The sequence below is a fragment of the Spea bombifrons genome, chromosome 4 (assembly GCF_027358695.1).
Source record: "Spea bombifrons isolate aSpeBom1 chromosome 4, aSpeBom1.2.pri, whole genome shotgun sequence".
NCBI classification, from domain to species: Eukaryota; Metazoa; Chordata; class Amphibia; order Anura; family Pelobatidae; genus Spea; species Spea bombifrons.
In genome coordinates this window covers 5034063-5047599 of record NC_071090.1, presented here as the reverse complement: position 1 = coordinate 5047599, position 13537 = coordinate 5034063, and the positions used below count along the sequence as shown (strand labels likewise).

General features: G+C 44.8%; 1 protein-coding gene across 1 annotated transcript; it reads left to right on the top strand.

Moving 5' to 3' along the window:
• Nucleotides 1-5034: 5034 nt before the first annotated feature.
• LOC128490310 (homeodomain-interacting protein kinase 2-like) lies at nucleotides 5035-13154 on the top strand. The gene is made up of 15 exons (XM_053462151.1): nucleotides 5035-5208; nucleotides 5957-5997; nucleotides 6382-6392; nucleotides 6535-7132; nucleotides 7513-7636; nucleotides 7894-8013; nucleotides 8221-8314; nucleotides 8404-8581; nucleotides 9023-9167; nucleotides 10186-10277; nucleotides 10415-10822; nucleotides 11161-11412; nucleotides 11895-12100; nucleotides 12215-12378; nucleotides 12561-13154. The coding sequence occupies exons 1-15, from the start codon at nucleotides 5035-5037 to the stop codon at nucleotides 13002-13004; spliced, it is 3051 nt and encodes a 1016-aa protein (XP_053318126.1). The 3' UTR covers nucleotides 13005-13154.
• The last annotated feature ends 383 nt before the right edge of the window (nucleotides 13155-13537 follow it).

The following is a 13537-nucleotide window of genomic DNA, read 5'->3' as shown; positions in this document are numbered from 1 at the left end:
TGGGTCGGAGAGCGGCATCAGGACGGTGGGACCAGGTAGAAAGAGCCTCATCTCGTTACCCTTCGATATATCCATCCGCATGATTTAAAGGGCCGGCGATGCGTGAGGTGACCGCCAGGGGCGCTAGACAGCTTGGTACATGGCCCCTGGGGTCCTTTTTTCCCCTCAATATACTTATTGTATACACAGTGATGATTAAAAGTATTACCAGTTACAGATATTTAAATTATCCCAGTGCCGGGGAGGGCGTGGGAAGCCCGAGGCAGCCACGTATCTTTATACTTTAATCAATAGCTTGTGAAGCCAACTCCCATCACCCTCAGCAGCAGCAGCGGCTCCAGTCCGTTTCCCGGTTTAGTGCTGGCAGAGTATGTGTTATATTATATATTCTATACTAGTTTATGTATGTAGAAGCTATAGTAAAGAATATATATATATATATATATATATATATAATATAGGTGTGTGTATAGAATATGTATGATGAATAACATATATATATATATATATATATATATATATATGTGTGTGTGTATGTGTATAGAATATAGTATATGTATAGGAGTATAGAATATATGTATAGGAGTATAGAATATAATATATGTATAGGAGTATAGAATATAATATTTTATATGTATAAGGTATAGAATATATATGATATAGTATAGAATATATAAATATATATTTACATGATCCAGTATAGAATATAATATATGTATAGGAGAATAGAATATAATATATGTATAGGAGAATAGAATATAATATATGTATAGGAGAATAGAATATAATATTTTATATGTATAAGGTATAGAATATATATGATATAGTATAGAATATATAAATATATATTTACATGATCCAGTATAGGATTGCCTTGTGAATTCTGTAGATAATGCAGTTTTTTGCACTGTATGTTAATGTTTGCGTTTGTTAATTTATGTTATTTCTTGCACATATTCTTTTTTTGTTTTGTTTGTTTTTTTCTTTTCAGCCCCAGGAAGGGATTATTTCTCCATTGTAACTAATAAATTAATTATACAGGAAACTACACATTTCTCATCTTTTCCTTTATTGTTTTTTTCACGTTTACACACAATGATTGGGAAGGTTTGTTGAATGACATTACTGCTGTTTTTTATACACACTGTGGATTTAAATCCTAAAATATATGGATTTAACCCCAAATCATCCTCGATTAACGTATCGTTATAATGCTGATAGGTTATTAACTGTTTGGGTGCCTGCTCCCCCTCTGTGTCATATAATGGGCAGAGGGACTCATCTGCTGAATTGGGGGATGCAGAAAGCCCCCTATTTGTCTTATCGGGTGTTTAATACGTATTTTCCGTTGATCCTCTTGTTTAAGTGTAACAGGCAGTGAAAAAGGCTCACCGTTTATTCACCTCTATATTCACTGAATCCACCAAACCCAAACCACAGGATACTAAATGTACAGAAGGTAATTGGGTGGGATTCACGGAGTATAGCAATGATTTGAAAGACCCTGGAAGGGGACCGAAGACCCCACTCCATCATGTACACCTACCCAGGTGCACCGTTTCTAAATTTCCTATATAACCTCCTATATTTTCTGACTGTGACGTTTAAAATGCTGTCGCCGCTCTGCTTTTCGGTATTTTGGCTTCTCGCTCCCCCTTTAGAACTTCTGGGTGCTCCGACAAAGCAAATCACCTTTTTACTGGCGCTGTGCTAGCTGTACATATCGATCACGTCATATAATACGTCATATAATGGAACCACATACACAGTTAATGGATTTATTGCACGGCTATAGAATCTGGCGCTCTTTCAGTCAATAACTGTAACGTTTTTCTAACACGTGAGTCAAAGTGTCACCGGTTGGGTATGTGGTTAAGGTAAATCCTGATCCAACCAGTAACGGGACGGTAACGCACCAATCCCGCTCCGAATTATACACAAGACCCCATGAAAAGGTGAAAGCTCGTCTGGTGATATTCCGTTAGATCACAGGGTTTACACACACAGAGGAGAGAGAGTGATTGAGCGAGCGAGGAGACTCATCTAATGTGTTGGATTCCATTTACTATTTTGTGAATAGTACACCTTTAGCATGGCACATACCTTCCATTAACACACGGCTACATATATGTCACGTGTTTAACATCTTCGGTTAAGTGTGATTGTGTGGGCGCATGGGGACTGAGTGTGATCGTGAGAGAGAAGGGAGTGACCTTGTGTGAGTGGATGGAAGATGGCAGTGAGAGGAGGATAAGGGTTTGGCAAGAGACGGTGCGCATGACCCCACATGTACTAATGTTAGGGCCCCATATTATTCTATCAGGATAAAGTGGCTCCAGCCAGGACCTTCCTTGCTCGGGGGAGCGTAGAGTAAACCGTGCTCTGTCACAAAACCCCCAAGGGTCGACAAAGCATAGGAGGAGGACTGAAGTGTACTGTGCGGTAGAGCAGCGTGCCACGGCCACATGCAGTAGCGCAGCGTGCCACGGCCACATGCAGTAGCGCAGCGTGCCACGGCCACATGCAGAAGCGCAGCGTGCCACGGCCACATGCAGTAGCGCAGCGTGCCACGGCCACATGCAGCGGGCTCCCCCTACCTTGCCACCTACAACAGCTGAGAAGAGATATCCTGCCAGAGACTCGGCAACACAGCGGTGACGGTGACAGTAGGGGTGACAGCTCCTAACCCACAATAATAATTGTAGCGGTGGCATAACAAGCCTACAGGTAATGTATTGGCTGACTGTAAATGTATGTTTTGGGGAATATCTGAGTTAGTTTGAACGTTTTGCTTGCCTTCTTCTATCTTCTGCAGATCTGTTACATCTCCGACACCCAGGGTTTACCGGCGGAGCGTCTACTTAGCACCGGGACAAAGCTTATTCCATCGGAGCAGATATTGTCCATACCCGTTGTGGAGATTCAAGGTACTTTCTTGAATATCAGCTATACAGGAGCTCTCCGAAGCGAATGTGAAAGTGTAGTACCTCCTGCCTGCCTCCCTGACCGTACATCATAGTGTTTTTTGAATGTGAGATACATTTGCTTCTAAATTGAAGTATGGAGTCCCCAACGATTGGTGAAATACCGTTACTATGTGTCATTGGGAACGGAAGGCTTGGAAGTCACATTTGTTTCTATCCAGATTTTTCATCTCCGTTGACTCCAGGAACCTTGCAAACACGACTCCCTGTCCTGGCCCATTTATGTTTTGAAACACCCTCCACCTCCAGTTCAATATCCTTGGTGTCCACGAGGTGGCCTGTGTGGTCAGACCGGTCGTGTCTATAGGTCTGCAGCCCTCTTCTCTGAACATAATCCATAACACGGTGAATTAGGAACATGGTCATCTCCTCAATGACTTCCTTAAACGGAAGCAATTGAGTGGACCTTCTTTGTAGACCTCACAGAACATTCCCCTAAATTCTTATTCATATCGTTTCTTTGCTGTTTATTGCACCACCTCTGAGCCAGCCGGATACAGATAATGACTTCACGGGGAATATGGTGCTAAGGACTGAATGTTAAAGAATTTCTGTTTATGGGTTAATGGAAATGTAACATTTTTGTGTGAAGCCTCTGTCAATGGAAGAGTTACATTAATCTGAAATTGTGTTTAATATGTTATTATTATTATTTATTGTTATTATTATTAGTAAGGAACTATCAGATGTCTAAATAAACTTTTATTATGCTGCAGATACATCCAGCCTCTATGGATATGAACCGGAGTTGTCAGACTTCTTCTATTCATCATTGGCTTCGGCTTTTCCTGCCTCCAGTGGCACTGTGGGAACGTCGGCGTCTCGGCAGCCACGTGCCGGCAGGCAGTCCTTCCAACAACAGCCAATGTATCTGAGCCAGGTAATGAGAGATTTCATTGTATGGGTTAGAGGTGGGGAGTCCTAGTGGACCCAGCTCATCCCAGCTCCTCAGGAGAGGAGATGGTCAGGGCAGAGGGGGATCTGGGGGTGTAGGGGGAGAATACATGGGGAGGAAAAATGACCAGGTCCAAACCTTATTTTGCTTTGTGGGCTGTGGTAGTCATTAGAATGGGGTAGGACAAAAACAGCTTTCTGGCTTTAGGAAAACATTTAATGATCGTGAAAACACAGCCTCATCTGTAATTTGTTTCTCAGTTTTTGGGGTTTTTTTTCTCACAGATGTCTCAGCACCACATCTCAGAGCGTACAAGCAGCCACCGAAAGCAATGAGTCTACTTAACCCGCCGGCGTGCCAAGGCTCCGTATTACTTCCCTTTTGGAAGCACCAGCTTCTAACACTGGGGAATGAAGTAGATCAACATCTTATCTGGAGGCCTACGGGGTTAGCGTGGGTCAGATTTTAGTTTTATAGAATAAGAATAAAAAATTTAAAAAACAAAAGGAAGAGTCTCTCCATAATTGGCCGTCTGGACACAAAGAACCGCAGGGTTATCAGTCCGTCTCCAGCCATGTATTTTTTATTGTATTTCTTGGTAGAACCAGGTCTGGCTCTGATGAGTTGTTAATCGGATCTCCTTGATGAGGATGGAGTCCTACTGGGGCTGCGAGATTCCACATCTCCGCTGGACTTTGTGACTTGGTGCTCTTGGGGAGGGTGGGAAATGTAGGAGGAACGTGGCTGGAAGTCACACACTGGGTTACGAGAGGAAGTTTTATATTTATTTATCTCGGATTAGGGTTGAGTTATTGGAGAGTCCATCGGGCTCTTCTAACGGTTTTCATTTATGGAATCTTGGGACGTCGTGAAGGGGACGAGGGAAGAAACGGTAGAGGAGACAGAGGACGATCCTGATCTTTGGCGCTGTGCGGATCAGAAAGGAAAGGACTGGGAATTAAGATGAATCGAACGGAGTGAAGCGGACGCAGCTGCTTAACCTCTCACTGTTTCACGTCACTTTAAAACCTTTTAGTAAAGGAAATGTCCCTCCCCTGCGCTACAATGTAACGCAACCAGGTGTAGCCCGTTTTATAAGCTTATCCAATAGATCTATATTTTCTCCTGTAAGAAAAGTTGCACAATAGCTTAGACATGTCTCGAGGCCAAAGCCACCAGCACCATCTATACCACGACCACGGCTTCTCCCACATCCCACGTGCCCATCACACCTCCTTCTGCCATCACTGGGGGGGGGATATTGTGAATTTCATGGAATACATCAAGTATCTGCTAACAATGCAGTTAAACCGATCTGTAGAAATTGAAGTGAGTAGCCACCCGTACGAGGGGAATTTAATGGGCGCTTCACCTAAAACACGACAACGCAAACTTGGACGAATCAAGTAAAGATACCGCTCTGGGATTTTACTTATAAAAAGGTGCAATATCAAATGTTTACATTTTGATTTTTGTTATTAAATGAAGATACTTACCTGGTATGATCTAATGAGACAAAACAATTTTTTTGTTTTAAAAAAAAATAAAAATCATTTATTTGTATTATTAATGGAAATATATATATATACACACACTGTATGTACACATGACCATTACTCCAACAGGGACTTTGATGACATCGCAGTTCAGTCATCCCAAAGATGTTGGATGGGGTTGAAGTCAGGGCTCTGTGCGGCCGGCCAAGTTCTTCCACCCCAGACTCCTCCATTCATGTCTTTATGCAGCTTGTTTTGTGTCCTGCAAGAATAGAAAAAGGGCCAAACTGTTCCCAGAAAGCTGGAAGCATCAGATTGTCCAAAATGTGTCGGTACGCTGAAGCATTAACATTACCCTTTACGGGAATTAAGAGGCCCAAACCTCGGTTTCAAGAAGTAAGAGATGTGTCCCAATACTTTTGTCCATATGGTGGTCCACAATGCAAGATCCATAAAGACACGTCCCGGCGTTTCTCCTCCTTATTGACCTCCTGTACATCTGTAACCACTTAACATTTAAACATTTGTCATATCCCTCATCTTTACACCTTTTTAGTTGCCCTTCTTTGTGCTTTTCCCAGAAAACCTATATCACCGAACCAACCTTCAGCTTCTGTATAGGGTAAGCGTTAGAGACTTTTATATGTTTTGGGTTTTCTGCTTTATTTCTCAATGTTAAAGCAGAACAGGGTGTCAGAAAAAAAAAGCTATGAAGTCATAATGAACCCAAGCCTAGCAACTGTGCTCAAGAGTCACTGTGTGTGACATCATAAGCCTTTCTGTTCTTCTCTCTTCTGGTGAGCTGACAATCATATCATCTGACTGGGCTCAGTTGGATGTGCTGCTATGGAGCAGTCTGATATCGATGATTATTATGACTACAAAATGCAGTCTCTTTGGCCAAAGAGACAACCAGGTATTGTTTAAATCACTCTTTGTCAGGGATTTCATTACTATATTGGGTTCTGTTTTGCTTAAATGCTTGAATTCTTCTTTTGTCTGGCAGATGTAATTCTGGTATATTTTGGTTGATGGACTGGGCTGTTTTGGGTAAATGTCACATTTTGTGGCCGTGTGATGACCTTGCATTTTACCCATTATTTTTTTACCATTAATAGCATAACGTCACAAGAAAAGTAACCTGTTGTTTTCTCAACAGTGGCGAGCGTTAAATCGCTCTGTTGCCCCGAGACCACCCTGGGGGATTACCATCTGAAGAAGGATGAGGTGCTGAGCTCCACTACCAACACCTACAAGGTTCTGGAGTTTTTGGGGAGAGGAACCTTCGGACAGGTCGTGAAGTGTAAAAGGGGGACCAACGAATCAGTGGCTGTGAAGATCTTGAAGAACCACCCTGTGTATGCCAAGCAAGGCCAGATTGAAGCCAAAATCCTGGCCCGGCTGAGCAGGGAAGGCCCTGATGAGAACAACTTTGTGAAATTATATGAGTGCTTTCTACACAAGAACCACATCTGCCTTGTGTTTGAGATGCTCCATCAAAGCCTCTATGATTTCATGAGGGAGCGTACGTTCAGCCCACTGCCCCTTAAACACATCCGACCTGTCCTGCAGCAGGTGAGCACGGCCCTCATGAAGCTGAGAAGCCTGGGGTTGGTCCACACGGACCTAAAGCCAGAGAACATCATGCTGGTCGACCCCCACAGGCAGCCGTACAGAGTGAAAGTCATTGACTTTGGATGTGCCAGTAACATCACCAACTCTGTATGTGCCGGCAACCTGCAGACCATTTACTACAGGTAAGAAAAGTTCTGTATTCAGACGCAGGTCTCTTAGAGTTAGGCTTGGCTTAAGTCTCCAGGCCTCTATGGGTTTGTCTATTTGTAGACCTGAAGATTTGGGAAGGAATGTTTCTCCGGCTCATTCTTTGAAGAAATCGACTTAAATTTGTTTAGATGTTGACTTTAAAATCCTTAAATTTTTCATTAAAGTTTTTCTTTGTAGTAAAAGTCTTTGAAAATGATTTTAAGTAAACTGACAATATATCCTAATTCAGTAAAGTAGTTTATCGTTTTAGAATGTTAAGCCTTTAGCCATCTTCATGTACAATGTTGCCAATGTTAGCATTTAGATTAACCATACTGAGCCAACCCTCTCTTCCCGTTTATTTCTCACGCAGGGCTCCTGAGATCATCTTGGGGCTACCATTCTGCGAGGCCATTGACATCTGGTCCTTGGGCTGTGTCATCGCTGAGCTCTTTTTAGGGTGTCCTCTGTACCCAGGAGAATCGGACTACGATATGGTAAGTGGGACGACGGTCTCTTACTGCCTCAGCATTATTACGTCAAATAACCACCCTTCACAATAGCGGGTAGTAGAGGGGCATCTCGGAGCGCGTCCCACCTGGATACAATCAGCTATAGCCGTGCCAGATAGTTGTAGCTAATAAAGAGGCCGCTTCACTATCTGTCTCAATGTAACTGTGAGCTACGAATAAGCTTAGTATCGGGTCTTAGGGGCTATCATGAGTTGGTATGAATGTTCTTCTGCTTTCCGCAGATCCGTTACATCTCGGACACTCAGGGTTTACCGGCGGAGCGTCTACTTAGCACCGGGACAAAGACCACCCGCTTCTTCCATCGGAGCAGATATTGTCCATACCCGCTGTGGAGATTAAAGGTACTTTCTTGAATATCAGCTATACAGGAGCTCTCTGAAGCCAACAAAGTCCAAAATCAACTAAAACTTGTGTTGCTTTCTCTTAAAAGTGGATTTTTTGACCGTGGATAGATTGATAGAATGATTTTAGGTTATGCTTAACTTAATTCAGACAAATTATCTTTTTCAACCAACTAATTAATGCCAAATCCTGTTTCTTTTTCTTAGACCCCTGAAGAGCATGAAGCGGAGACCGGCGTTACTTCCAAGGAGACCAGAATGTACATCATTAATAGTCTGGAGGACATGGCTCAGGTAGTGGGTTTTGATCCCGTTTTGCGCCGCTCTTGGATTATTAACATCGGTGATAAAAGTCAATAATTTTCTACGTAAACCTTTTTTAGGCGAAAGTGGCATCGGATTTGGAAGGGAGCGATTTGCTGGTGGAGAAGTCAGACAGACGCGAATTCATCGACCTGCTAAACAAGATGCTGAGTATGGATGCGGACGAAAGAATAACATCTAGCGAGACTCTCAACCACCCCTTCGTGACCATGGCCCACCTGCTGGATTTCCCGCGTAGCTCACAGTATGGCATCTTCTTGACATCCTAAGGAGGGTTCTTAGTAATGGGGGAAAGTGTTAGGAGTGAGAATAGATAAATGAGAAGGGCACGGGGGAAATATTGCCAACAAAGTAGGGCTAGATTGTGTCCATAAATCTGATACATGCTGTAGGAACTGAATGTGAGAGACATTTGCTTCTAAATTGAAGTATGGAGTCCACAGCTATTGGTGAATTTCCGTTACTTTGTGTCGTTGGCAGCTAAGGGAAGGCTTGGAAGTCACATTTGTTACGATCCAGATTTGTCGTCTCCTCCACCTCCAGTTCAATGTCCTTGGTGATTTTTATTTGTAGTAAGAGGGATATTAACGTAGGACTGTTCCCCAGCGCTTGAATATATATTTCATACGTCTGTTCTGATTTCGCTTCTCCCACCTGATCGCTCTTCTTTCTCTTTATTCCACAGTGTAAAATCCTGTTTCCAGAGCATGGAGATCTGTAAGCGGCGGGTCAACCAGTCCAAGATGCCCTTCATGACACCTGTGGCCCCCAGAACCTCCACCAACCTGACTATGACTTTTAACAATCGGATTGACACTGTGCACAGCCAGGTAAGGCATAGGCCATGATGCTCAGAGCCGGCCTTAGGCGTTGTGGCGCCCTGTGCGGACTACTCCTCTGGCGCCCCCCCTCACTACCCCCCCTCTCTGCCCCTTCAAACTACCCGCCCTCTCTGCCCCTTTAAACTACCCCCCCTCAAACTACCCCTCCCCTCTACCCCTTCAAACTACCCCTCCCCTCTGCCCCTTCAAACTACCCCCCCTCTGCCCCTTCAAACTACCCCCCCCCTCTGCCCCTTCAAACTACCCCCCCTCTGCCCCTTCAAACTACCCCCCCCCCACTTACCTTGTTGCCGGAGTCCTGCGGTAAGAGCGGGAGGCATCCGTCTTCTCGCTCTGCCGGCATTTCATGTTGAGCGCCGGTATAGTCCGGCGCTCAACATGAGATGCTGGCACCGCGACGGAGTCACGGAGAGTAAGGGGCGCCGAGCGGTTGCCGAGAACTTCACGAGCAACCGCTCGGCGCCCCTGACCGGGACTTAGATTAAAGCATCGTTTTTTTTTAAAAAACTTTATTTAACATCAATGATGTTAAATAAAGTTTAAAAAAAAAACGATGCTTTAATCTAAGTCCCGGTCAGGCGCCCCTGCAACCATGGCGCCCTGTGCGGTCGCACAGGTCGCACACCCCTAAGGCCGGCCCTGATGATGCTTATGGATAGACGTGATGATGTTTTAATAAGAGAAACATATTTTTTAACATAATTTAAAATGATTTATTTAAACATTACACTGATTCACACAGTAATGTTTACACTGTAACCATTAAATAACCACGCTGTGGGCTTGCCCAGTCTCGGAGTCCCAGGGTAAATGGGCAGATTCAAAGTTTTTTGGTGGGAAAACGAAATAGTCATGGGACATAAAAAACACAGTGATAGGTTGTTGCCGTAGATACCAAAAAAACTGTTTATGTTGGTTTTTATGTGATTAACCCCTCAGATCACCTTTGAAGGGTTTATATATATATATGCGTGTGTAATTGTTCTATGTGCTCTTTCCACGGCAGGCATGGCCCGGCGGCACACAACAGATCCTGTTTTCCCCGGCCTGGCAACAACTGGCCGGTGTGGCAGACTCCCCGCAGCTGGCAGATTGGAGGTAAGATCCGCTGTCATGGTCATCATCTTATCTCCCCACCCCATACACAGTTTTATTCCTATTTCCCATCACTTTTTGTTTTTTTATTGCTGGATCTGTTCTCAGACTCCTTTATCGCTCTTCTTCTTCCCCTTTAGGGATTCCTCTCACTACCAGGTCTCGTCATCCCTGTTTGTCAGTTCTCCCGAACAGCATCAACAAATGAACGAGAACACATCTCCTTTCTGGTCGGTGCCCCAGAGTTCTTCCCCTTATAGCCCCTTCATTAACTGTGGCTGGGGAGAAAGCTCTATTACCGGGTGCCTTGACCACCAGCTGCAAACAGTCACGATTCCTGACGCATACAGTCATGAGGACACAACCCCTTTTTGGTCGGTGCCCCAGAGTTCTTCCCCTTATAGCCCATCCATCACCTGTGGCTGGGGTGAAGGCTCTGTAAGCAGATCTCCTGACCATCAATGGCAACAAATCTGGATTCCCGACACTGTCTTCAACATCGACAGTGACTCCGGTGAGGAGAAAGAACAAAGGCAAGCGGCCCCATGGTGAGTCCTACTGTCTCAAATGTTAGTGAAACCCCAATGAACCAATCAGAATTCAGATTTAACTTAAATGTATATTTGTTCTTCTTCTATGGATCTCTGCAGGTATCATTGGTTATAAATGACCGTTTAAAGGGACACTCCAGCCGTCCCATGCGCTGTAATCCGTATGATAGTTGTGCAGTCTCTTTAAATTTTCATGGTGTCCACTCTTATTGTTCTGCCCTTTTCTTTATTATCTGTCCACCTTATACACAGTTTTATTCCGATTTCCCATCTTGTTCTACTTTCCATTTCTGGATCTGTTCTCAGACTCCTTATCTGCTTTATTTCTCCTTTAGGAATATCCCTGACTACAGGGTCTGGTCATCTCCGTTTGTCAGTTCTCCCCAACAGTCTAATCGAGTGAACACAACCCCTTTTTGGTCAGTGCCCCGGAGTTCTTCCCCTTATAGCCCATCCATCACCTGTGGCTGGGGTGAAGGATCTGTAAGCAGATCTCCTGACCATCAATGGCAAAATATCTGGATTCCGGACACTGTCTTCAACATCGACAGTGACTCCGATGAGGAGCAAAGGCAAGTGGCCTTAAGGTGAGTCTGTAAAGTTGGGTTAACCATAGATTTGCATCTTACTAGCGATTAATCTTCCTTTATTAAATCTCATCTCCAACCTGCTAATGAGAGGCTCGTACACCGAATTATTATTGTCTTTGCCAACGCAAAAGCCTTCTCTAGTGCAGGCAAATAGAGCAACAAACGCAACAAAATGGTAAATTCCATAGAAAAATAAAATGGCATTAATTAGGCTGTAAGTACGGAGGACTAGCGGGGGGACACAGGAATAATCGAGAAAACCTGGGTCGCTATCAAGTGTTTTGTGTTACTTGCAATTCCCTTTATAACCACTAGATGGCTTAGCATAAAAATGACTTTTGGCAGCAATGACTGTTTGGGGGTCTTTGTCGCTCTTGGCTGGGAATCACCCAAGGGTTAAATGTTGCCAGTCCTGCTTATAGCCACCGTTTTGGCGAAACTGCAATCCAACATTAACCTCTAACCATCTTTCTCTGCAGCCTCCTAAATCAGGACAGGAACGCAATCGGCTGTGCCACCGTTCCCGATTCGCCTTTCTCAGGTTCTTCTAGCGACAGCTGTCCCTATGGAGCCATCGGGCAGCGACCTGGCACCAATTCTACTGCCCAGGAGAGCAGATGCCAACCAGAGAGCGCCTGTCCTGCCAACCATCGCACGATCCTTCTACCACCTCTGAGACAGCCAGGTAGAGATAATCTGAAATTGAGTTAATTATTGTTATTATTATTATTATTATTTATTGTTATTATTATTAGTAAGGAACTATCAGATGTCTAAATAAACTTTTATTATGCTGCAGATACATCCAGCCTCTATGGATATGAACCGGAGTTGTCAGACTTCTTCTATTCATCGTTGGCTTCGGCTTTTCCTGCCTCCAGTGACACTGTGGGAACGTCGGCGTCTCGGCAGCCACGTGCCGGCAGGCAGTCCTTCCAACAACAGCCAATTTATCTGAGCCAGGTAATGAGAGATTTCAGTGTATGGGTTAGAGGTGGGGAGTCCTAGTGGACCCAGCTCATCCCAGCTCATCAGGAGAGGAGATGGTCAGGGCAGAGGGGGATCTGGGGGGTGTATGGGGAGAATACATGGGGAGGAAGAATGACCAGGTCCAAACCTTATTTTGTTATTTGTTTTTCTCACAGATGTCTCAGCACCACATCTCAGAGCGTACAAGCAGCCACCGAAAGCAACGAGTCTACTTAACCCGCCGGCGTGCCAAGGCTCCGTATTACGTCCCTCGTGGAAGCACCAGCCGTGGAGCCATTCGCCATCGCCTGGCGGCTGAAGCTCACCTTCCCGGCCAGCCTGACCTGTGCACCTATACCGCACCTCAGGCGCCGGGTCCCATCGGAACAGTTGCTCACCACGTGGCTTCCCAAGGATCGGCGATGCATGCTGCATACCACACCAGCAACATACCTGTTAGCATGACCCCAGGATTATTTCCCTACCCCAGCCTCCACCCTGGCCAGTACCAGGCCCAGTTTGACCATCAGACTTTCATCCCAGCCTGCTTCACTTCCAGCGTTTACACCGGATACCCGCTAAGCCCACCTGATACTGTCTATCAGTACCCTTACATATAGGGCTCAGGTGGTGGGGTAGAGGCAGTTGCTTTTGCGGATAAAACGTCTAAATAGATCAACATCTTATCTGGAGGCCTACGGGGTTAGCGTGGGTCAAATTTTAGTTAGGATAAGATTTAGTTAGGATAAGAATAAAAAAATTAAAAAAAAACAAAAGGAAGGGTCTCTCCATAATTGGCCAGCCGCCTGGACACAAAGAACCGCAGGGTTATCAGTCCGTCTCCAGCCATGTATTTTTTATTGTGTTTCTCGGTAGCACCAGGTCTGGCTCTGATGAATTGTTAATCGGATCTCCTTGACGAGGATGCTACTGGGGCTGCGAGATTCCACATCTCCACTGGACATTGTGACTTGCTGCTCTTGGGGAGGGTGGGAAATGTACGAGGAACGTGGCTGGAAGTCACCCACTGGGTTACGAGAGAAAGTTTATATTTATTTATCTCGGATTAGGGTTGAGTTATTGGAGAGTCCATCGGGCTCTTCTAACGGTTTTCATTTATGGAATCTTGGGACGTCGTGAAGGGGATGAGGAA